The sequence below is a fragment of the Macaca mulatta genome, chromosome 15, assembly GCF_049350105.2.
Source record: "Macaca mulatta isolate MMU2019108-1 chromosome 15, T2T-MMU8v2.0, whole genome shotgun sequence".
Taxonomy (NCBI): domain Eukaryota; kingdom Metazoa; phylum Chordata; class Mammalia; order Primates; family Cercopithecidae; genus Macaca; species Macaca mulatta.
In genome coordinates this window covers 44,944,010-44,968,766 of record NC_133420.1, presented here as the reverse complement: position 1 = coordinate 44,968,766, position 24,757 = coordinate 44,944,010, and the positions used below count along the sequence as shown (strand labels likewise).

Genomic DNA, 24,757 nt, shown 5'->3' with positions numbered 1-24,757 from the left:
CACTGCACTCCAGCCGGGGTGACACAGTGAGACCCTATGTCAAAAAAAGAGGAAGAAAAAAGAATTTAGAGTTGGAGAGCAGCGTTCTCCTTGTATGCATAGACAGAAGAGACTGGATCCCCAGCAGAGGGCTCAAGGCAAGCTCAGACTAATATATAAGATCCTAGGGGGGAAAGCCCTAAACAGCTGAGGTACATGTTAGCAGTTTTTCTTTCTGGGGTGGGGGTGGGTGGACTTTTCTTCCACATGCTTATTTTCATATTTTGTTTGCTTCAAAATAAAAACGCGTTACTTTTTTTCAATGGTAGTTTAAAAGGAAAACTCAGGCCGGGCGCGGTGGCTCAAGCCTGTAATCCCAGCACTTTGGGAGGCCGAGACGGGTGGATCACGAGGTCAGGAGATCGAGACCATCCTGGCTAACACGGTGAAACTCCGTCTCTACTAAAAAAATACAAAAAAAACTAGCCGGGCGAGGTGGCGGGCGTCTGTAGTCCCAGCTACTCAGGAGGCTGAGGCAGGAGGATAGCTTCAACCCGGGAGGCGGAGCTTGCAGTGAGCTGAGATCCGGCCACTGTGCTCCAGCCTGGGCCACAGAGCGAAACTCCGTCTCAGATAAATAAATAAATAAATAAATAAATAAATAAATAAATAAATAAAATAAAAAATAAAAAGAAAACTCAAATATTCAAATTCAAAAAATTTGGATGTAAATACTTTGAGAAAATCAGCTTAATACAGATGTTTCTCACTGGGCCTCAATGTTCCATTTAAAAAATTATTAATTATAGTAACCCTTAAGTCACACTGCGTAGGTTCCAATCTTATGGCTACCAGTTAGTAACTGTGACCCTTGGCAAGCCACTTCCATAAAAATGGGATCCTAATAGTGCTTTCCTCGCACTATTAGTAGACACTTAGCGATGGCAGCTGCTGTGTTGCAGATATTGTTTTACGTATTTAGCGCATTTACTCCTCAGTCGTCTGGGAGACAGGTACTCTCACCCCATTTTACAGCTGTGGTTCCCACCCAGTGAACAGCCAAACAGGATCTGAGCTCAGGCAGTTTGTCAGCACAGCCTTGCTTGAAGCTAGGCAGCAAAAGGGCAGTGGTCGGGATTACATAACAGAACGCTTGCAAAGTTCTCAGCGAAAGTCTGCCACTTAGTAAGTGCTCAATAAAGTTTTTTTCCTACGGTCACACTAATATTTGGAGTTTTATGTTTGTTGTAGAACAAATACGCATACAATCGCGATTTCATTCAACAAAGAATTTAAAGAGACCTGCTGTGCTGCCCTGGGAACGCGGGTTGGGTGGGAGGAGGCGCAGCGGCGGGGCGCGCTGGCGCACCGGGAGGGCCGGGGGCGGGGTCAACCAGGCCCCGCCCACAGCCACCTGCGACAGGTGGAGCGCACGGCGCGGGAGCACGGCCATGTCCGCCGAGGGCGCGGAGCTGGGGCCCGGGTCCGGTCCCAGGCCGGGGCCTGAGCCGGGGCCACTCTGCCCCGAACACGGCCAGGCTCTGAGCTGGTTCTGCCGCTCCGAGCGACGGCCCGTGTGCGCCGCCTGCGCGGGGCTGGGCGGTCGCTGTCGGGGGCACCGCATCCGCCGGGCGGAGGAGCGCGCCGAGGAGCTGCGGGTGAGCGGGCGTGGGTGCCGGAAGGCGAGGGCTCTGGAGGGACTGGGCGCGCCTGGCGGGACCCGGCAGGGACTGGGGAGCCTGGGGCTTGGCGGACACGACAGCCGGCCCCGGAGCCCAGGCTCCTCTGTGGCTTTGGCTGTAGGACTAGGCGGTTAAGGGTGTGGCCTCTGAAGTCAGGCTGGCGTGAGTTCGAATCCACTCCCTGTGAGTCACGTAACTGAGCCTCAGTGTCTTCATCTGTAGTTTGGGGACAACAACAATAGTACTAGCGCGTATTTATTAGAGTTGTGAGGTATAAATAAGATAGTGGGTAAAATGCTTAGCGATAAGGGGATCCAGGCTCCCCAGGCCCCTTCCATTGCTCTGTTGTGGGAGCTGGGGCTGGCATAGGACAATGAAAGTCTCAGCTGCTCCAGTTCTCAGCGCAAGGTGTGCCCCAGCTCCTGCCCCTGTGGAAACTGACACTGATAAAATCCAGCGCGTCCTTATCCCTTAACCCCTGGACTCAAAGCCCTCCTCCTCCTTTCTCCTCTTTCCCCTGCTCCTGCTGCCTTCTGGCGTCTGGTGCGGTGATCTTTTTCCCTTTCAGGATTGGCCTTGAGTGTACTTCAAGCTGGTTTAAGGGTTTCAGCTGGATAAACGCAGGGAATAGGGAGAATATCAGGAGACTCCCCTTCACCCAGGCTTTCTCCCCACCTCCACTTCCCCCTCGGCTCCAGGATGGCCACCTCCTTGTCATCGCCATTCTCCTGAGCTGCTGAGACTGGAAGAGTCGGAGTCACCTTGGGGCTTCTCTGTGGCCCCTGGGGATTTCCTTGCAATTTGATTAAACAGCTTGTTTCTCCCAACCCCACTCTGGAGTTCAGCCCTGCTGTGAAGCCTGAGGGCTCTCGCTGGGGACTTCACCTACTCAGTGACCTGTAATAAACACATCTTATATAGGGTGCTGGGCTTGGGAGGGGTTCAGTTTTTCAGCAACCCCCAAAAGTTCCTGGTTGGTCCTACCTGTTACCTCTATTAACAATAATGATGACGAAGATAAACCTGGATAATGCGGTGTAATCAACTTGCATAACAGACAAAAACTGCAAACTCCAAAGTACTTAAATGTCTGTCATCTCATTCTGTCTTGACCACGCCTTTGAAGGGGTCCTACTTACATTTTACAGATGAGGCACCTGAGGCCCAGAACAAGGCAGTAACTCCTCCAAGCTTCCTAATGTTCAGGGGTGGGACCCAGGGAGTCACTGACTAGGCAAGAGGAAACTGCTGCTTTGCTTCGGCGGTTGGAGGGAGGAAGTGATGCTAATGGGGGTGAGAATGTCATGGAAACCTTAAAAGTAGCTATCAGGACTGGATTTGAGTGGTGGAAAGAGTGAAGCCTGGGGCAGATGGCAGGCCTGGTGCTAGTTTCGGTTGTACTCTACCCCAGGGAGCCTTCTTTGAACCCGTCTGAGGCCCTATGCATATTTATCTTCTTTGCCTGAAGGGAGGTGGGTCTTACCCTCTCTTCCTCTGTGTTAGAGTAGATTTCTGTATTTTGCACATTCCTTCCTCTATCCATCCAGTCAGCAAATAAATCTCACCCTAGGGCAAGACTGTTACCAAAACCAGCACCAGTTCTACTGCTCTCCTACCTCTGGATTCCTGCCCTGTGGTTTTTCAGAAGCCTTCTCAGTGCTCTCAATCCATGGTGCATGGTGATCACAGCTTCCTCCTAGTCAACTCAGTTCTGTAACTTTGTATTTGGACCTGTGAAATGTAAGACTAATTTCTACTTCTGAGTGGAAAGATTTACAAGGGCTTCCTGGAAGAGGTAGCTAAGTTGACTTTTGGCAGATGGAACTGAGGCAGAACTATTAGGGGAAACAGTGGAGGGACTGTTGCTTGGACAGGCTTTAGGTATTACCTGGAGAAAAGGAGAGCAAAAGCAGGGCCCTGGCCCATACCTTCTCGGGGAAGTCACAAGTCACTTCTCTTTGGGCCTCAGCTTTCCCATTTCTTTTTCTTTCCTTTTTTTTTTTTTTTTTTTGAGACAGTCTCACTCTGTCGCACAGGCGTGAGTGTGGAGTGCAGTGGCACTCTTTCAGCTCACTGCTACCTCTGCTTCCTAGATTCAAGAGATTCTTCCCACCTCAGCCTCCTGAGTAGCTGGGACTACAGGCGCATGCCACTACGCCCACCTAATTTTTGTATTTTTTGGTAGAGATGGGGTTTTACCATGTTGGCCAGGCTGGTCTCGAACTCCTGATCCCAGGTGATCTGCCCACCTCAGCCTCCCGCAGTGTTGGGATTACAGGTGTGAGCCACCGTGCCTGGCCAGCTTTCCCATTTCTAAAACTCCCCTGAGCTCATGGATGATGCTGATAGCTTTGAGAGCCTTGAACTGCTGAACCTCTTGTGGTCAAGGCAGTGGGTGTTCATTTATTCATTCAACAAACATTTATTCGGGGCCTTCTATGTTCAGAAACTCTCTTTGCGGTACTAGGACATAGAGAAGTCAGACTTATGGTGCTTCTGTTTCAGTGGTGGGAGAGACAGATACCCCAAAAGGTAAACAAACACATAATATATATTCAGGGAGTTATAAGTGCAAGGGAGAAAAATAAAGCAAAGTAAGAGATTGGGTGAGGAAGGAGATGGTCAGTGAAGACCTATCTGAAAAGGTGACATCTGAATGGAGTTGGGGAGTGAGACACACACACACACACACACAGACTGGTGGAAACGGTACAACAGGTGCAAAGGCACTGAGGTCAGGTCAAGTTTGGTGCATTTAAGGAACAGAAAGAAGGCCAGTGGCCAGGCGCAGTGGCTCATGCCTGTAATCCCAGCACTTTAGGAGGCCGAGGCAGGCGGATCACGAGGTCAGGAGATCGAGACCATCCTGGCCAACATGGTGAAACCCCGTCTCTACTAAAAATACAAAAAATTAGCCCGGCATGGTGGCAGGTGCCTGTAGTACCAGCTACTCGGGAGGCGAGGCAAGAGAATGGCGTGAACCCGGGAGGCGGAGCTTGCAGTGAGCCGAGATCGTGCCACTGCACTCTAGACTGGGTGACAGAGCAAGACTCTGTCTAAGGAAAAAAAAAAAAAGGAAGGCCAGCGTGGAGAGAGGTAGAAGGTGATGTTGGAGAAATAAGCTGAGTCACATCAGGTAGGGCTAGGTTGGCTAAGCTAAGAAGCCTGATGTCATTGTGAGTGTACTGAAAGCCATTGGAGGGTTTTGCATAGGGGCATGACCTGGTCTGATTTCCTTACAAAAGGTGGCTCTGGCTAGCTGGGGGGTTGGGGGTGCAGAGTACCCAGTTAGGAGGTTCTAACAGTGGTTCCTGTGAGAGATCATGGCAATCTGGATAGAATAACTGGAGTAGAGGTGACCAGAGGAGAGAGAGAGACTTTGGAGATGGGGTTGATAGGACTCACTAATGGAATTGATGTGGGGTTGGAGACAAACTCCTGGGTTTTAGGTCTGGATAACAGGTGAATGATTGATGGTGCTGCTTAATGAATGGGGATAACTTGGGGGAGAGCAGTTCAGGACAGAACAGAAGATATGGACAGTCAGGGACCTGTCTGTATGACAGAGGACCAAGAGTGTGTGCACCAGAAAGTGATATAATGGGCTGAGCATGGTGACTTATGCCTGTAACATCCCAGCACTTTGGGGGGCTGAGGTGGGAAGATTGCTTGAGCCCAGGAGTTGGAGACCAACCTAGGCAACATAGCAAAAGTCCATCTCTACAAAAAATGCAAAAATTAGCCAGGTGTGGTGGCACGTGCCTGTAGTTCTAGCTACTCAGGAAGGACATGGGAGGATCACTTGGGCCTGGAAGGTCAAGGCTGCAGTGAGCCTTGATCATGCCACTGCATTCAGCCTAGACGACAAGCAAGACTCTATCTCAAAATCAATACGTAAATAAATTTAACAAGAAACAAATGGCCAGGTGCGGTGGCTCATGCCTGTAATCCCAGCACTTTGGGAGGCCAAGGCGGGCAGATCATCTGAGGTCTGGAGTTCGAGACCAGCCTGGCCAACATGGCGAAACCCTGTCTCTACTAAAAATACAAAAAGTAGCTGGGCGTGGTGACACACACCTGTAATCCCAGCTACTTGGGAGGCTGAGGCAGGAGAATCGCTTGAACCTGGGAGGTGGAAGTTGCAGCGAGCCAAGATTGCGCCACTGCACTCCAGCTTGGGCAACCAAGTGAGACTCTGTCTCAAAAAATACATACATACATACATACATACATACATACATACATACATACATAAAATTAAATAAAAATAAACACAAGACAAAATGGACTTTAAGGCAAACGTACTACTAAAGTCACTTAGAGAATGTGCAGTTCACCAGCAACATAAAATGATTCTAATCTTAAATGTTTCTAAATAATATAGCCTGAGAATGTTCATAAAGGAAAAATTTGTTTTAAAGTTATTATAATGATAGGCTACGGTTCCGGGATAAAGACGGAAGTCAGGTCACAGAAGGGGATGATGGACAGTGAAAGGTGTTCCTACTAATGTGTTGGTGGCCTCAACTGAGCTGTTGCTGGAATAGGGATCCTAGAATTAGGGAGTGAGAAGGATAGGGCATGGTGGGGAGAGTGTGGATCCTTGAAGTGGAGATTTAGGAGGTGGTGTAGTTTTTGATAATCATGAGATCTGGGCTATGACCATGGGAGTGGGTGGCTGAGGTGTAGTAACAGGAGAAAATCACTGGGATGGAGTGAATGGCTCAGGTACATGGACCAAGATGCCATGAGCGTTGTTTGTGTTGCAGAACAAGATTGTGGACCAGTGTGAGAGGCTGCAGTTACAAAGTGCTGCCATCACCAAGTATGTGGCGGACGTCCTGCCAGGGAAGAACCAAAGAGCAGTGGTAATTCCTCTTCTTTCCTCTCTACTCGGCCCCCTTAGACTTACGGACTTGGGCAAGTCTAGGGTCCCTTACCAACCTCACAGACTCATTGTGCTACTAGCAAAGCTTCCAATCCCTCAGAGACTCAATTTTACCATCTGGACAGGGTAGACTTGTTCCTGTACCATACTTGGTGCAAAGACTCTGCTAGCAAATGACTTTCTTGGGTATCTTGGCAGAGGGGATCAAGAAAGGTCATATTCACCTACCATGTAGTCATTTTCTGCCCAGCTCCAGAATTATAAAATAACCTAGGACTTTTACATTGAATATTCTCTGTGACAATCTTATGAAGTAGGTAGCAATAACATTCCCATTTACAAATAGGAAAATGGGTCCTTGTAGAGGTTAAAGAGGTTAACTGACCTGCCCAAGGCCGCCTCCTGGAAGTGGGTTCCGTGACCTGGATATTCTGTCTCCCAGGCTAGTGCTCCTTCTGCTACATCCCACTGATGATTCTTTTTTTTTTTTTTTTTTTTTTTTGAGACAGGGCTTCACTCTGTCACCCAGGCTGGAGTGCATTGGCGCAATCTTGGCCCACTGTAACCTTTGCCTCCCTGGTTTCAAGCAATTCTCCTGCCTCAGCCTCCCAAAGCTCTGGGATTACAGGTGCCTGCCACCATGCCTGGCTAATATTTTTAATTTTTATTAGAGACGGGGTTTACCATATTGACCAGGCTGGTCTCAAACTCCTGGACTCAAGCCATCCTCCCTCTTTGGCCTTCCAAGTGCAAGGATTACAGGTGTGAGCCGCCGTGCCTGGCCTCCACTGCAGATTTTTTGTTCAGTGGACTCATGACCACTGCTGTGTCATCACTCTTAAGTATGCGTATCAGGGGAAGAGCCTATGAATTTCTTTCTGCACATCCCCTCCCTTCTTTCCCTATAGTACATGGAGCAGACTTGGTACCACATTAGTCAGGGTTCTTTTAATTGCATGAAACAGAACCCAGTTGAACAAGCATAAGAAAATGGGGCATTTCCTGACAGGACACTAGGGGTCCTCTTAGGACCTAAAAGGGGCTAGACTAGGAACCAGAAAGCTGCTAGAAGTCCAGGTAGCTATTTGTTGCTCATCTATGCTTCGCTTTGCATGATGGTCTCCATCTCCCTCCTCTGCCCTCTTCCCCTCTTCTTCCTTATCCTTTTTATTTTATTGTCTTAATGCACTGGTTATGACCTTAGTACTGTGTTAAATAGATAAATAGAAGCTAGTGTGGCAAATTCTGGCTTTTTTTTTTTTTTTTTTTTTTTGAGACGGAGTTTTGCTCTTGTCGCTCAGGCTGGAGTGCAATGGCGTGATCTCGGCTCACTGAAACCTCTGTCTCCTAGGTTCAAGCGATTCTCCTGCTTCAGCCTCCCATGTAACTGGGATTACAAGTGCCCGCCACCACACCCAGCTAATTTTTTGTATTTTTAGTAGAGATGGAGTTTCACCATGTTGGCCAGGCTGGTCTTGAACTCCTGACCTCAGGTGATCTGCCCACCTCGGCCTCCCAAAGTGCTGGGATTACAGGCGTGAGCCACTGTGCCTGGCCTGACAAATCCTGACTTTAAGAGAAAAGCTGCCAACATGCCACCAGTTATTTATTTAACAAATCTTTATTGAGCACCTACCATGTGCCAGATACTGTTGTTCAATGGGTTAGGCATTCCCCAGTGAATAAAACAGAAATTCCTATTTTCGTGAAGCCTACATTCTTGTCACAGAAGAGGGACAGTAACAAATAAAATATATGTTATGTCCAAAGGTGATATGTGCTTTGGGGAAATATAAAACAGAAAGGGGAATAAGACGGATTGCAGTTACATGTGCTGTGACCAGGAATGACTTCATTAAGAGGGTCGAGGCTGGGCGCAGTGGCTCACGCCTGTAATCCCAGCACTTTGGGAGGCCGAGGTGGGTGGATCACGAGGTCAGGAGTTTGAGACCATCCTGGCTAACAGGTGAAACCCTGTCTCTACTAAAAATAGAAAAAATTAGCAGAGCATGGTGGCGGGCACCTGTAGTCCCAGCTACTCGGGAGGCTGAGGCAGGAGAATGGTGTGAACCCTGGAGGCGGAGCTTGCAGTGAGCTGAAATTGCACCACTACACTCCAGCCTGGGCGACAGAGCGAGACTCTGTCTCAAAATAATAATAATAATAATAATAATAATAATACAAAAAGTTAGCCAGCTGTAGTGGCAGGCACCTGTAGTCCCAGTTACTCGGTAGGCTGAGGTGGTAGAATCGCTTGAACCTGGGAGGCGAAGGTTGCAGTGAGCAGAGATCGCACCACTGTACTCCAGCCTGGGGGACAGAGTGAGACACCATCTCAAAAAAAAAAAGAAGAAGAAGAAGAAGAAGGATGACATTTGCACAGAAACCTAGGAGATAAGGGAATGGACCACACATCTGGGGAATGAGTGTTCTGAAAAGAAGGAATGGCAAATACACAGGCCCTGAGGCAGGAGTGTACCTGATATGCTGTAGGAGCAGCAAGGAGGCCTGTGAGGTTGGAGCAGAGGAACGCAGTGAGAAGGCAGTAGAAGATGAGGCCAGAGAAGCAATGAGCTGGATTGTATCCTCAGTGGCGACATAGGGATTTTGCCTTTTATTTGGATATGATGGGAAGCTTTGGAAATTTTTGGGCAGAGCATGATAGTATAATTTAAGATTTAAAATAAACACTTTGGCCGGGCTCGGTGGCTCACTTCTGTAATCCCAGCACTTCGGGAGGCCGAGGTGGGCAGATCACGAGGTGAGGAGTTCAAGACCAGCCTGACCAACATAGCGAAGCCCCATCTCTACTAAAAATACAAAAAATTAGCTGGGCGTGGTGGTGGGTGCCTGTATTCTCAGCTACTCGGCAGGCTGAGGCAGGAGAATCACTTGAACCCAGGAGGCGGAGGTTGCAGTGAGCCGAGATTACGCACTGCACTCCAGCCTGGGCAACAGTGCGAGACTCCATCTCAAAAAAAAAGAAACACTTCGGCTGCTATGTTTAGAAGTGATTACAGGCAGCAAGGGTTAAAGCAGGGAGACCAGTTAGGAAGCCATTGTAATAATCCAGGTGGGAAACAAGTGTGGTCTGGACCCAAGCAATGGTGGCAAAGCTACTGAGAAGTGGCTGGATTCTGCATATATTTTGAAGAGGCAACAGGATTTGCTGATGGACTAGATGTAGGCTATGAAAGAAAGAGAAGATGTGTCAGGATAATACTTAAGTTCTTTTATTTGAGCAACTGGCAGGATGGAGCAGCCATGAACTGGGGTGGGGAAGGACTGCATGTGGAGTGATGGTTGGCGGAGGCGGGGAGGGGAGTCGGGGAGACCAGGCATGTTAAGTTGTTGTGGGCATGAGATACCTATTTGACATCCAAGTGAAGATGCTGAGTGGGTAGCTGCATATATGAGTTGGGAGAGGGCTGGGTTGGAGATAAAAATTTGGGATTTATTAGTGTATAAATAGTATTGAAAGCCGTGGAAGAGGATGACATCACTAAGTGAATGAGTGTAGACACGAAAGAGCAAGGATCCAAAGACTGAGTTCTAGGGCACTTCGCCTCCTATTGAGAAGACAGGAGGAACCAGCAAAGGGGACCAAGAAATCAGCTAATGAAATAGAAGTAAATTAAGAGAACACAGTGTCCCTGCATGGGTTCCAAGGACGTGGGAGAGATCACTGCTCTCAAATGGTGTGTGTTTATTTAACTATCTTATCACAGGTAGAGATTCACGTGATTACTGCCACAATTAAAATACAGAACAGTTCCATCACAAGGACTCCTTGTGCTACCCTTTTATAGCCAATGTACCCTTTCCTCTCCCCTTGTATTATTGTTAATACAAAATTTCTGAATTTGGATTGCTAATCTCAGTAAAGCATTTTTTATTTTTGTTTTAGGATTTTTGCATGTATGCTCAGGAGTGAGATTAGTCTATGAATTTCATTTCTTGTACAGTCCTTATCAGATTTGGTATCAAGGTTATGTAAGCCTTATTCAATGGATTGGGAAACAGAACTCTTTTTTCTTAAGGGTTTACTTAAGATAAAGTTGTTCTTAGTTTTGATCAAAGTTGCCACAGGTTTGACTATTAGTCTTTAGAACCAGCTTCTAGTATTTTTGATCTGCTCTTTTGTATCTCTGTCTTAATTTCATTATTTATTTCTTTTTTTTTTTTAGACAAAGTCTCACTCTGTTGCCCAGGCTGAAATGCAGTGGCGCAGTCATAGCTCACTGCAGCCTTGAACTCCTGGGCTCAAGTGATCTTGCTGCCTTGGCCTCCCAAAGTGCTTGGATTACCAGCATGACCCGGTACTGTGCCTGGCCTGTAGAGTTCTATATGTATGTCTATTAAGCATATTCATTGGGCTGAGCATGGTGGCTCATGCTTATAATGCCAGCACTTTGGGAGGCCAAGGCAGGAGGATCACTTGAACTCAGGAGTTCAAGACTATTTTGGGCAACATAGGAAGACCCTATCTCTACAAAAAATTAAAAAATTAGCCAGACATGATGGCATGAGCCTATAGTCCCAACTACTTGGGAGGGTGAGGTGAGAAGATCACTTGAGCCTAGGAGTTTGAGGCTGCAGTGAGCTATGATTGTGCCACTGCATTCTAGCCTGGGTGACAGAGCGAGACCCTGTCTCAAAAAATAAAACACTTATTAGTTGGTTCAAATCTGCTCTCTACTTAATAATTTTTTTTTTTTTTTTTGAGACAGAGTCTCGCCCTGTCACCCAGGCTGGAGTGCAGTGGTGTGATCTCAGCTCGCTGCAGCCTCCACCTGCCAGGTTCAAGCAATTCTCCTGCCTCAGCCTCCTGAGTAACTGGGATTACAGACTCCCACCACTGGCCCAGGTAATTTTTTGTATTTTAGTAGAGGCAGGGTTTCACCATGTTGGCCAGGCTAGTCTGAAACTCCTGACCTCGGGTAATCCACCTGCCTCGGCCTCCCAAAGTGCTGGGATTGCAGGTATGAGCCACTGTGTCCAGCCACAACTACACTTTTAAAAGGATGCTTGGGCTATTTTTCCAGCATTTCTCTACCTTATTCTGAGAGGGTTTTTGGTTTGTCTCTCTCTGTCATGTGTTTGGAAAGGGAAGTTTTTTCTTTGCCTTGCTCTCCTTTTCTGGGAATGGCTCAAGAAACTTGTTGAGATTGACTAGAGTCTTTTAGGCAGGAATCAGAATCTGATTCATCTTGGGTGAGGATCTGTTTTGATCCAGGATCAAACAGTACAACCATGGTTTCAGGGGCTCACCCTGTGGGTAAGGCATTAAGGTGGGATAAACAGGAGAATAATAGTGGGCTGGATATAGTTGCTCATGACTGTAATCCCAGCACTTTGGAAGACTGAGGCAGGAGGATCGCTTGAGCCCAGGAGATCAAAGCTGCAGTGAGCTATGATAGTGCCACTGCATTTCAGCCTGGGCATCAGAGCAAGACTCTATCTCTTAAAGAAAAAAAAAAAAAGATGAAGAAGAGCAATAGTGAATGAATGTTATTGAACACATAATGTGGCAGGCTTTGTTCTACTTTATATATATTAACACATTTAACCCTCACCATAGCCTTATGAGGTAGGTACTATTATGATTCTCATTTTACAGATTAGAAAATAGAGGCATAGGGAAGATAAGGAAGATGTTCCAAGTTCCACAGCTAATGAGCGGAGCAGTTAAGATTTAAATCTAGACACTATCTCTAAAGCTTAATTTCCTGACCGCTATGTTATGTTGCCTCAAGAGCACACTATAAACTTGGAGTCTTACCTTCTGGGTTCACTTGCCATTCACTTAGCTACTGTCTCCTCCCTGTAAGGCAAACTGGGGGTCTCAGAGTTTTCTGTGAAATAGGAATGACTGCCCCGTGCACTGTACAGAGCAGGTCTTCAGGGACAGGGCATAGGGAAGCTGCTGGCCATCCCTGACTTTCTCACATGAAGGAGGCAGTTCTATTCCCACTTGTCTGGCAAGAGTACAAGTGCAGCTGCTTATGTGACAGGTGCCTTTGGGGAGGATTGGTTGCCAGGTGGCATCTGGTGTAAGGGAATGGGATTGGACTGAGAGTCGAGAGAACTGGGTTCCAGTCTCAGCTTTGCTACTGAATTGCCATGTGAGCACTACCAAGAGATCTTTTCCTAAGTCAGAAAAAATTTCCTGGGTGGGCACAGTGGCTCATGCCTATAATCCCAGCACTTTGTGGGGCTGAGTTGGGCGTATTGATTGAGCCTAGGAGTTTGAGACCAGCTTGGGCAACACAGTGAAACTCCATCTCTATTTAAAAAAAAAATTTAAAAAAAGAAAACATTTCCCATTCAGTCAATATTTGAGTACCTACTGCATGCCAGGCACTGTGCTAAGAATTACAAGAAGACACCTGTTAACTTAATTGTCTGAGAATTTATTTCAGGCCTCTTCTGTGGCAGATAAAAATGCTACCACATAACCAGTTGAAATGGACAGCTTTAGGAAGCCATCAGTTTTTTCCCTCAAAATGGTGAAATATCAACTCTACCACTGCTGGTATGGATCCTGCTGATGCGGATGACTTTTTAGGCCCTCTGCTCTGCAATTCTGTGATTCTCTGACCTTGATCCTTTGACCTTGTATTCCCAACTGTGATTAAGCAGAGTATTCTAGTCGGGCTCTAAGTCCTGCCCAGGTCTTCCATTATGTGATCATGGCTCCCTGAGATATGGCCTATGTGTCTGTATCTCAGATTTCTTTATCCTAACCATATTTGGGAAGTCTTAGGGCAGAGATGTCAAAGTAAAAGGCTTACATGCTATTATTTTCATTACTAAGCCTGTGGCAGACATTGCTAATCAATCTCAACACTCCTTTCCACTGAGCCTAAACCCTTTTATTCCTGACCGGGGCTTTGCACAGACCACCCAGCTCCTCATTTTATCCCTCATCAGAGCATGGCCAGTGCAGCGAGGGAACTGGTTATCCAGCGGTTGAGTCTGGTGAGGAGTCTTTGCGAGAGCGAGGAGCAGCGGTTACTGGAACAGGTGCATGGCGAAGAGGAGCGGGCCCACCAGAGCATCCTGACACAGCGGGTGCACTGGGCCGAGGCACTGCAGAAGCTTGACACCATCCGCACCAGCCTGGTGGGCATGCTTACCCACCTGGATGACCTGCAGCTGATTGTAAGTCAGGCAAGGGTGAGGGCATGACCAGTTGGCCAGGCTCCCCGAAAGTCTGAAAATATGGAGGATGTTTGTCAGTGTGAGGAGGGTGGAGATGAGAATTTGGAGCAGGGATGAGTGACAAAGATTCTTTGCTTGGCCAAACTTTAGTCAGGCTTCTGAGCCTTCTCCCAGGCCCATCTGTGCACTTCATTATAAAATCTAGTTTTTACAAAAGAACCCTGCTAAGTCGGTGTAGCCAGAAACCCCCATCTTTGATATCTGATCATCGTTGATATCTGATGAGGTTCCTCATCCACCACCATCCCCCAGGTGATGTCTGATCACTGTGCTCTGTCTGCAGCAAGAATCCTGTTAGGTAGGCTTAGCCATAATCCCTCTTACCCCCAATGTTTCCTCTTAGTAACTTTCCATCCACTAACCCCCGACCCTGCTCCTTAGCTATAAATTCCTACCTGCCCACGCTGTGTTCAGAGTTGAACCCAGTCTCTCTCCCATTGCAAGACCCCATTGCAATGAAGTCTTGAATAAAGTCTGCCTGACTGTGCTCTAACAGGTATCATTGAATAATTTCTTCTCTAACATGAGGCAAGGGAATAAAACTGTTTCTTTGGCACTGATAATAGTTTTCTTTTGATAGTGAGTCAATGTGTACTGAGTGCCTATTATATGTGAAGCGCTGTGCTATGGGGCAGAGTAACCAGATGCAGCTGTCAGCTGCTCCCAGCCTTACAAAGGAGACAAATACACTAACTGACAATTAGGATATGGAAGGATATGTGCTGCAGTAGAGGAACTCACCCATGCTAGGGACTGACAATTCAGGCTAGGGGAAAGAGGGGTCAGAGAAAAGTCGCTTTCCCGATGAAGCGACTTAGAAGCTGATGCCTGAAAGATAAGAAGACTAGCTGTGTCAAAGGAAGTGAGGAGGTGGAAAGAGTTCAGGAGCATGTAGAGAGAACACTGTGCTCCAGGGAGCTGACGAGGTCTTCGATATGAAAACACAGAGCTCATCCTTAATCCTACCACCCAGAAATCACCATGATTCATATTTGGTACATAGCCTTTCAAAGTATTTTATATAGATAGGCAGCTGCCTGCAGTTTTGAGGGGAGAAGGTGGCATCTGAGTCACAAGCAGAGGAAGGAGAATGTGGAACACCTGAGCTGTCCCACTGCCTCTGCAAGTAGGGCAGTTTCCATGACTGCCTGAAACCGTGCATTCATTTAGTCACAGCGTCCATGGACAGAGCTTGCTCTTTCACAGACACTGGGACAGTCACAATAGAAGACTCAGAAAGAGTCGCAGCCATCCAGAAGCTGGCAGTCTTCATGGGGGATGCTGTCCGGTAAACAGGCGATGGTCCTGAGTGGAGTTGAGGGGAATCCAGGATGCCCTGGGACATGGGGCAGAGGGATTCATTGTGAGCATGTGTTATGGGTGTGTGTGTGTGTGTGTGTGTGTGTGTGTGTGTGTGTGTGTGTGTGTAGAACAGCCTAGAAGACTTCATGCTGGTCTTAAAGAGTAGAAGTTTTTATTCTAGAGTCCACATGGAGCCCTTTCTGGTGGTTAAATCTGTCCTAGCATTGACTCCCTGTTGGGTATCTGGTGCCAAGCTTGACTTTGTTTTCTTTTCTCACAGCAGAAGGAGCAAGAGATTTTCGAGAGGTGAGTATAGACCCTGTGATTTGACTGGGTAGTCTTAGAGACCCTTAAGCCTCTTCACACCCCACTGCCTTCAGGCCCTGCTGCTCTTGGGAGAATACACAGGGTATGCAGCTGAGTGGCTTTCCTGGAGCCCGGCTCTGTGGACAGGGAATCTGTCTGCCCTTGGCTTAGAGAACTGCTTTAAAACACATGGAAAGGCAGTGGAATACTTAGTAATCCAAGGCTTGCCACTGCTTTCTTAAACTTCCTCTGTAAAAAGGTAGTCACCCTGTTGGAGGGTTTTACCACCTCCATCTGCAGATGAAAATATTGAGACTAAAAGGGGAAGGGACCTCCCTAAGCCTGGAACCAGGGGGTTGGACCCGTCTAACACCTGCCCTGGTACTGTCACCTCTGCCTCATTCTTCCTTTCCCCGATGGAGGAATCTTTGAAACTTAAGTCTGCATTACCACTCAAATTTTGCATTTTAGCTCTTCAATAATAAAAGAATTTCACCAGGTCCTGCCTGAGTTCTAAAAGAGCTGAGTGCCTGAGGAAGTGGTCAAGAGGACATAATTTGCCAGGCAGAGTAATTCACAAACCTTCTGTGTGAAATTTCAGAGCTATACTTAGGGAACACAGTCCGTTCTTCTTATTTACTTATTTTTCTATATTTCAACGGGTATAAATTATTTATTTTCATATATAAGTTTCAATAGCAATACATGTGCATGAGAGAAAAAAATTCCACCAATATAAAGCCATTTAAAATGAAAAATGAATCTTTCTGGGCATGGTGTCTTTTACCTGTAATTCCAGCACTTTGGGAGGCTGAGGCAGGAGGATAGCTTGAAGCTAGGAGTTTGAGACCAGCCTGGGCAATACAGTAAGACCTGATCTCTACAAAAAAATAAAAAATTAGCCATGCATCATGCTGAGAACCTATAGTCCCAGCTTCTCAGAAGGCTGAGGCAGGATGATCACTTGAACCTGGGTGGTTGAGGCTACAGTGAGCTGTGCTCACACCACTGCACTCAGTCTGGGCAACAGTGTAAGACCCTGTCTCAAAGAAAAAGAAAAAATGAGTCTCCATCACCCTTTCCCAGTCCCATTCTCTGACAGCGATGGGTTTGAATAGATGTGCATTTGTGGACTTATATATAGTCATAGGAGGGTATGGGGGTTTTTTGGTTGTTGTCTTAAAAAAGTTTTTAGGCCTGGTGGCTCATGCCTATAATCCCTTCACTTTGGGAGGCCGAGGAAGGTGGATCACTTGAGGTCAGGAGTTCAAAACCAGCTGGGCCAAGATGGTGAAATCCTGTCTCTACTAAAAACACAAAAATTAGTCAGGTGTGGTGGTGTGTGCCTGTAGTCCCAGCTACTCAGGAGGCTGAGGCAGGAGAATCACTTGAACCCAGGAGGCGGAGGTTGCAGTGAGCTGAGATGCGCCACTGCACTCCAGCCTGGGCGACAGAGTGAGACTCCACCTCAAAAAAAAAAAAAAAAGAAAAAGAAAGCTGGGCATGATGACTCACGCCTGTAATCCCATCACTTAGGGAGGCCTAGACAGGCAGATCACTTGAGGTCAGGAGTTCACAACCAGCCTGGCCAATATGGCGAGATCCCTTCTCTATTAAAAATACAAAAATTAGCTGGGTGCAGTGGCACACGCATGTCATCCCAGTTACTGGGGAAGCTGAGGCAGGAGGATCACTTGAGTCCAGGAGGTGGAGGTTATAGTGAGCTGAGAGCCTGTCACTGCACTCCAGCCTGGGTGATGGGACTGAAACCTTATCTCAAAAAAAAAAACCAAAAAAATTAAAACACAGATAGGATCATGTTATACCTGTTGTTGTGAAACTTGTTAGGCTATCTGGGACATCTTTCCAAGTCAGTACATTTAGATTCACGTCACTTTTTTGAAAGTTTGTGAAGTATTACACAGTGTAGATGGATCATATTTATTTTACTGTCTCCTAATGCATGCTTGGCTTGTTCCCGCTTCTCCCCTTGTACAATGTTTTCACACTTCTGCCCATCTTCTCTATCTCCTTTATCTTCATCATCTTCCTTTAATACAGTGTATCCTTAATATCAAGCTGATCTGAGTTTTTTAAATTGATCTTTAATTTTTTATTCAAATGATTTCAAACTTAGAAAAAAGTTGCAAAAGTAGTATAATGAGCTTCACCTAGAAAATATCAATTGTTGACATTTTGCCACATTCATTGTCGCTCGTTCTCTCTGTCTTCCTACTTATCTATCTAGTATATATGTTAGAAACTTATTTTTTTATGGTCTATTTGAGGGTGAATTCCAGAAAACATGAACTTTTCTTTCAAAATACTTCCGCATGTTTCTCCTAGAAACAAAGACATTCCCTTACATAACCCCGGTGTAAATTGAGGAAATTTAACATTGATATAATACTATAATCTAATACAGTCCATATCCGACTGTTTCCAATTGTGCAAATGTTCTTAACAGTGTTTTATTTTGTTTTCCTAATTCAGCTGGTCTTTTTAAGTCTAGAATAATTCCTTAGCTTTTTTTTTTTTTTTTTTTTTTAACATTTTTAAAGAGTCAAGGTCAAGGCCAGTTTATAGGATCTCCCTCAGTTGGGTTTATCTGATGTTACCTTATGATTAGATTCAAGTTATACATTTTTAGCAGGAATACCTCGTAAGTGATGTGTCTTCAGTTCATCATATCTGGGGGCACATGATGTCCCTTTGTCCGTTATCAAGGATGTCCATTTTGAGCACTGGGATAAGGTGTTGTCTACTAGGTTTCCTCATTATAAAGTTACACTTTTCCTTTTATAATTACTAAGCAGTTTGTGAGGAGACACTTTCTACATATATATCCTGTGTCCCTTCAGACTTTCTCCCAGTAGTTTAGCAACCGTTGGTCACTCCTGCCTGAATTATTCCTTTATTTATTTGCTTGTTTGTTCTCTTATTCAATATTAATACAGACTCATGGATTCTTATTTTATTCAATACATTATAATCTGTCACTGTAATTACTAATTGACATTCAGACTGTCCCAGATTTGGCCAGTAGAAGCCCCTTCAAACTGGACCCTGTGTCCTTTTGAAAAGTTCCCATCATTCTTTGAGCACTTTCTTGCTCTCTGGCACAAGAAGCACAAGAAGAAAACCCCAGCTCAACTTGTGCTTTTCCTGCCCCTGAATCAGCTGCTTCTCCAGGGGACCTGGTTGTTTTTAGTGGAGAATGATATTTAGAAACCAAGATCTGAGCATTAAGGGTACTCAGTGACCTTGCTTCCAGGCCTCACTCAGTGTGTAGCAGATAGAACTAGGAAGAGAGAGAGAGAGTGAGTGTGCGTGTGTGTGTGTGTGTAGCTATTTGATGCATGAGTTTGTATCACAGCTTCTTTTTTTTTTTTTTTTTTTTTTGAGACTGAGTCTCGCTCTGTTGCTCAGTGGCACAATCTTGCCTCACTGCAACCTCCACCTCCTGGGTCCAAGTGATTCTCCTGCCTCAGCCGGCCAAGTAGCTGGGATTACAAGCATGTGTCACCACACCCAGCTAATTTTTGTAATTTTAGTAGGAGACAAGGTTTCACCATATTAGCCAGGCTGGTCTCAAACTCCTGACCTCAAGTGATCCTCCCGCCTCAGTCTCCCAAAGTGCTGGGATTACAGGCATAAGCCACCATGCCCAGCCCATATCACAACTTCTAATTCCAATGTAACACCTCAAGGTTTTTCCTTTGCCCTCTCCCTTTCTACATTTGTACCTTTTATTATTTTACAGTGAGGACTGCAGCCCCCAACAACAATATTTGCTCAATCCTACAATACATACAAAGTTGTCTGGGCATTGCAAAGCCCATATTACTATTGACAAGCCTATCCATAGAGTTCCAGATTTGTCTGTATGTTCTTTATGCCCCCAGGCTGAGGGAATATACTCTCAAAGTACTGTGTTCAAAAGTTGTCAAGCCCCATCTAGCTGGAAACTCACTTATCTGAGAAGTGCCTTGTTGGCTCTGGTGTTTCCACGCTCGTGGCTGGGCTCAACTCTGACCGGACACTGCAGCAGATCCTGCTGCACCGTCTGGGTGTTCTGATCCTGGCCGGGGCATGCTGTGTTCAGGCCCTGTTTCACTCCCACCCCTTTGGGGCCATGAGTTTTGTCTTTGGTACCATAGGGCATCTAGCCCAGGTGGTTTGCTATAGACTTTACTCTCTATGTTCAGCTTCAGATTTGCCCTGGGATGACAGCTTAGCACCGCTGACATCAGCTCCTCTTTCTTACCCACCTGTTGGCTGGAGCTCCTGCATTCTGAGAAGATGGCAATAGACCCTCTGTTGTCCTGACCACAGAGAGGCTTTGTTACTAAGCTTGCTCCCAGCATTTCTTTTTTTTTTTTTTTTTTTGAGACGGAGTCTCGCTCTGTCACCCAGGCTGGAGTGCAGTGGCCGGATCTCAGCTCACTGCAAGCTCCGCCTCCCGGGTTTACGCCATTCTCCTGCCTCAGCCTCCCGAGTAGCTGGGACTACAGGCACTCGCCACCTCGCCCGGCTAGTTTTTTTTGTATTTTTTTAGTAGAGATGGGGTTTCACCGTGTTAGCCAGGATGGTCTCGATCTCCTGACCTCGTGATCCGCCCGTCTCGGCCTCCCAAAGTGCTGGGATTACAGGCTTGAGCCACCGCGCCCGGCCGCTCCCAGCATTTCTAAGGCTCTATTCACCTCATGCCTCCCAAGACAGAACAGTCAGTGACAGTCTTGCAAAGAGCCATCAGGGCACATGCCCCACCCCTGTTTCCTCACTCCATTTATAGGCAAAGCCATGAGATATGGGGAGAGAGTGTGTGTATTCAGAACCACTGCCTGATCTCAAAGCCATCTTCAGGATTGGAGGCAGTAGGAAAGGTCTTTCTCAGCACCTGGGTCAAAAGGCTGCAGAGCTCCATGGTAAACTCCTACTTTGCCCTATATTCCTTTGAGATTTCACTCCAGGTCAAGGAAAAAATTATGTTGAATGCTGTCTGGGCTTCATCCCAGTTTTGTTCTATTTTTGCATGCAGGAAGGACTTGAATCCAGCTCCCCTTTTTAGCTCTGAATCTGTTCTGTCCTGTCAAATCAGATAACCACTGTCTCCCAGGTTATAGCAAAGGAAGTGTGATTCTATAGAGAAAACAGCAAGCCCAGGGCCTCGCTGCTGATATGTGGCAGTTTTCAACTCCTAGGCATCATATTGTCCCAAATTACCTCTCCAGCAAAACCCAGGCCCCATTGTGAGCTGAGGAGAGAGTTATTAAGAGCACAGTGCCATGATTCATTTGTGGCTGGGGTGATAACTGATGGCCCTTTCCTCTGTGGACCCCTCAGGTGTTTGCATTTTTAAAGTAGAGGAGTGGCTGTACCTTCTGACAAAACCCAGGGAAACGTGACTGCCCCAACAGGTCTGAGAGGAAGGTGAGATATTTTCCAGGCAAGGGCAAGATGTTGGAGTAGAAAGACTATCGTGCAGGGGTTCCAGAGGCCCAGGTCTTAGCCCCAGCTCTGCCATTAACTTACTGAGGGACTCTGGCAAGTTGCTTCCTCTGCAGAGCACACCACCTTCCATTTCTAATACTAGCACCAAGAATACATCTCCCTGTAAACTGTCCACCAGCTTTGCTAAAATTAAGGTTTCTCCGGGGGAACAGGGGAAATGGCCACCTTCCCTTTGGGCCGAAGCCCCTGTTTGGGGCCTGGATGCCACTTTTTTGTTTTTTTTTTTTGAGACAGAGTATCACTCTGTCACCAAGGCTGGAGTGCAGTGGCATGATCTTGGCTCACTGCAGCCTCGAACTCCTGGGCTCAAGCAATTCTCCCACCTCAGCCTCCCAAGTAGCTGGGACTACAGGTGCATGCCTCACCATGCCCAGCTAATTTTTAAACTTTTTGTAGAGATGGAGTTTTATTATGTTGCCCATGCTGGTCTCAAACTCCTGGGCTCAAGCAATCCTCTCCCACCTCAGGCCTCCCAAAGTGCTAGGGTCACAGGGGTGAGCCACTGCACCTGGCCCTAGCTGCCAATCTTGGTGTCACCTGGATAGGAGGATTTTACTTCTGTTCTTCTCTTCACCCCATACTGATGCAGATATATTTCCAGAACCATCCTGAATCTCTGTCTCTGTTTTTCCCCATATAAGGACCGAAGAAGCAGAGGGCATTTTGGATCCCCAGGAGTCGGAAATGTTGAACTTTAATGAGAAGTGCACTCGGAGCCCACTACTGACCCGACTCTGGGCAACGGCGGTTCTTGGGTCCCTCTCAGGTTAGCAGCAGTAGAGCCCAGGACCATTAGGATAACTGGGCTTCTGTCTGTCTGTCTGGGGTTCACTCCTGGTTCACAATGGGGACCCGTGCTTCTGAAATGGTAGCTTAAACAAGTCATCCTGGATGCAGGCTGGTCAGTAGGGTCAAGGTTCCAGACATGCCTGGGGCAGCTGGGCCAAGTCCTGCCCATTTCCAGACTAACATGTTCTGTGGTTGGGTCAAAGATAAATCTCACTCCTATAAGTCATGTCTTCCTTATATCCTGACCTACTAGGGCAGCTCAGTATTATTTATTGGAAACTTGGGGTTTCTCTTTAAGAAGATATAATTGATGGCCAACTGAAGAACATCTGGACCAAGAATCAAGCTGCCTGATTTGCCTCACTTACTCACTTTACACACACTAACTCAGACCAACTGTGGGCCTCACCCTGTGCCGCATGCTGGGGCCACAGAGGTAAACTGACATGGTCTTCTGCCTCCAGGAATTCCCACTTAGCACAGGGGTTCTCCAGAGCAGGCCTCCTCCAAGTTAGATGGAAGCTTCCATTCTCCCATGATAGTCTTTGCACAATTCATGGAATAGTTAGGTTAATAGACTGATTTTTTTTTTCAGTTTTAATCCTCCCTCCTCATATTATCCTTACAATTTTGGTACAAGCTGTAACTTGTCTACTCTAGATTCTGGTATCAAATGATGCTTGATTTACCAGCAGTTTAGATATTTGCTAGAAATTGCTTATCTCGTGCTTCCTAGCTCCCAGAGGCTGTGTTTCTAGGACAAGTCCAATCTGGAGGATATGACCAGTAGAAAGGAGTATAATCAGTGCTAGGTATACGAACAAAATGCTTTGTCTTCATTTTGCCCCTGCCACCAACTCACTGTCTAAACTTGGGCAACTCCCTTTTTCCTCTCTGGGCCTTATTTCTATCAGAGTTTACAGATGAGGGTCTTGACTGATAGTAACTATTGTTATAAAGGCTACAGTTTACAGAGCACTACATGCTGGGCACTTTACATGTATGATTCTGTTTAATTCTTGTGATCACCCAGTGAGAAGTCCTATTTTGACCCCCATTTTATAGATGAGGCACAGAGAAAGTAAATGGCTTATATGAGGTCACCATGCTAATGAGTGGTGAGGAACTTTTGCTACCTGGCAGGACCAGGTTAGGGCAGGGTGGGCCCTCGGCAACTCTGAGAATTCTTTCTGGCAGGCACAGAGGACATACGGATCGATGAGAGGACAGTCAGCCCCTTCCTGCAATTGTCAGATGATCGAAAGACCCTGACCTTCAGCACCAAGAAGTCAAAGACCTGTGCAGATGGCCCAGAGCGCTTCGACCACTGGCCCAATGCCCTGGCTGCCACCTCCTTCCAGAATGGGCTCCATGCCTGGATGGTGAATGTCCAGAACAGTTGTGCCTATAAGGTGGGCGTGGCCTCAGGTCACCTGCCCCGCAAGGGTTCTGGCAGTGACTGCCGTCTGGGCCACAATGCCTTCTCCTGGGTCTTCTCTCGCTATGATCAGGAGTTTCGTTTCTCACACAATGGGCAGCACGAGCCCCTGGGGCTGTTGCGGGGCCCAGCCCAGCTGGGTGTACTGCTGGACTTGCAGGCTCGGGAGCTGCTCTTCTATGAGCCAGCCTCCGGCACAGTGCTGTATACCCATCATGGGTCCTTCCCGGGGCCCCTCTTCCCAGTCTTTGCTGTGGCCGATCAGACCATTTCCATTGTCCGCTGACCTCTGGCCACAGGAAGCCAGGTCCACCTCCCACCATCCTTTCAGGCCATGTTTCTACTCAGTGTCCTTTTCCCAAATGATGTGTGTGGTGTTTCTAAGGGAAACAAGGCCCACAACCAGTGGGCAGCTTTAGGAGGGATGGGGATCTCTTTCAGATCTAGGCACAACCTGTAAATCACAGGTGTCCAAACTTTTGGCTTCCCTGGGCCACATTCGAAGAATTTTCTTGGGCCACATAAAATACACTAACGATAGCTGATGAGCTTAAAAAAAAAAAAAAAAAAAAAGTCTGTTTATACATTTTCGTGATATCTGCCACCACGGATAAGCAAAAAAGTCCTTGCATTCAAAGGGTTGGAGATTGCTGCTCTGAATGCTGGCTATCTATGGGGAACCCATTGTTCCCTGGGCCTTAGTCTCCCAAATCCACCATGCATCTGCCCCTCTGAGGGTGTCTTCACTTTGTCTCTGGCATCCAGCATGGTGCCTGGTGCATAGTGAGTATGCAATAAATATTTGGCAGGTGAGTGGATGGATAGATGGATAAGTGAATGTAGGTGGACAGGTGACTTGGTTGGATGTGGTGGTCTCTGGAGAAGCACTGCCATTCAGCCTCCTGCTCCAGCTTTGCACATGCAGAAGTGCTTCTCTTCACAGGCAGAGGAGCCTGTGGCTAACGTTTCCGCATCCAATTAATTCAGTGCTGCTTTTTCATGACATGGCACATAGAGAAAATATTTTTTCTAGCACACAAGAGCAACCTGAAAGGCTACTCCTGGCCAGCGGACTCTGTCCTAGGGGACCGTGTCCTCCCCCATGTCCTGCCTAGGCCCTCAGAGGACCAGGGAATCGTGTCTCCAGGTAACCTGACTGCAGCCCCATCATCAGCATCTGTCTCACACCTGCCGACTGAGCTCCAGCCTGTGCCCACCGGTAATAGCAGGGATGGCCTTTTCCCTTAGAGAAGCTGATAAGTTTCCCTACCTGATGGCCCCTTCTAACATAAACTGCATACCTGGGGTGATGGCTTAAAGCCAGAAAGAGCTGAGGGAGCAAGAGGGCCAACCTCAGGGCACGTGGGCATTATTAAAGGTCTTGAAAGCATTAAAGATTTATTCCATGTTCTTTGTTGCTAATTGGGTGTATACCGTACGCTGGCCTGTCTTCATACCCTTATTGCATTCTCGGAAATAAATGGGCGGCAGCTCAGTGTAGCAGAGAGAGCCTGGAGATGTTACCAAGACCCAAGGCAAGTCCCTTTATGCTTGTCTCCATGAGAAGTTCACCCTAGAACAGTGGTCTTCAAACTCTTATCCAGGAACTCTCTTCTAAAGTAATCTTACCTACAA

General features: G+C 47.0%; 1 protein-coding gene across 6 annotated transcripts; it reads left to right on the top strand.

Annotated features, from left to right (window-relative positions):
• The first annotated feature begins 1,385 nt into the window (after positions 1-1,385).
• On the top strand, positions 1,386-24,517 carry BSPRY (B-box and SPRY domain containing). 6 transcript variants are annotated; one of them, XR_013405640.1, is made up of 7 exons: positions 1,386-1,637; positions 6,431-6,529; positions 13,483-13,713; positions 15,359-15,381; positions 20,728-20,814; positions 21,537-21,661; positions 22,882-23,649. XR_013405640.1 is itself a non-coding variant. In XM_015117042.3 (6 exons), the coding sequence occupies exons 1-6, from the start codon at positions 1,431-1,433 to the stop codon at positions 23,406-23,408; spliced, it is 1,212 nt and encodes a 403-aa protein (XP_014972528.3). In that variant the 5' UTR covers positions 1,386-1,430; the 3' UTR covers positions 23,409-24,517. The 6 variants fall into 6 exon arrangements, 4 of the variants coding, with proteins under 4 accessions (XP_014972528.3, XP_001101669.3, XP_077824440.1 ...); XR_013405639.1 differs by having other exon boundaries at positions 15,356-15,381; XM_015117042.3 differs by lacking the exon at positions 20,728-20,814 and having other exon boundaries at positions 22,882-24,517.
• Positions 24,518-24,757: the final 240 nt, after the last annotated feature.

Coding starts and splice junctions, on each gene's coding strand:
- BSPRY (XM_001101669.5), top strand. CDS start 1,431: ATGTCCGCCGAGGGCGCGGAGCTGGGGCCCGGGTCCGGTCCCAGGCCG. Junction 13,714..15,355: donor TGGATGACCTGCAGCTGATT/GTAAGTCAGGCA, acceptor CTTTTCTCACAG/CAGAAGGAGCAAGAGATTTT. Junction 21,662..22,881: donor GGTTCTTGGGTCCCTCTCAG/GTTAGCAGCAGT, acceptor TCTTTCTGGCAG/GCACAGAGGACATACGGATC.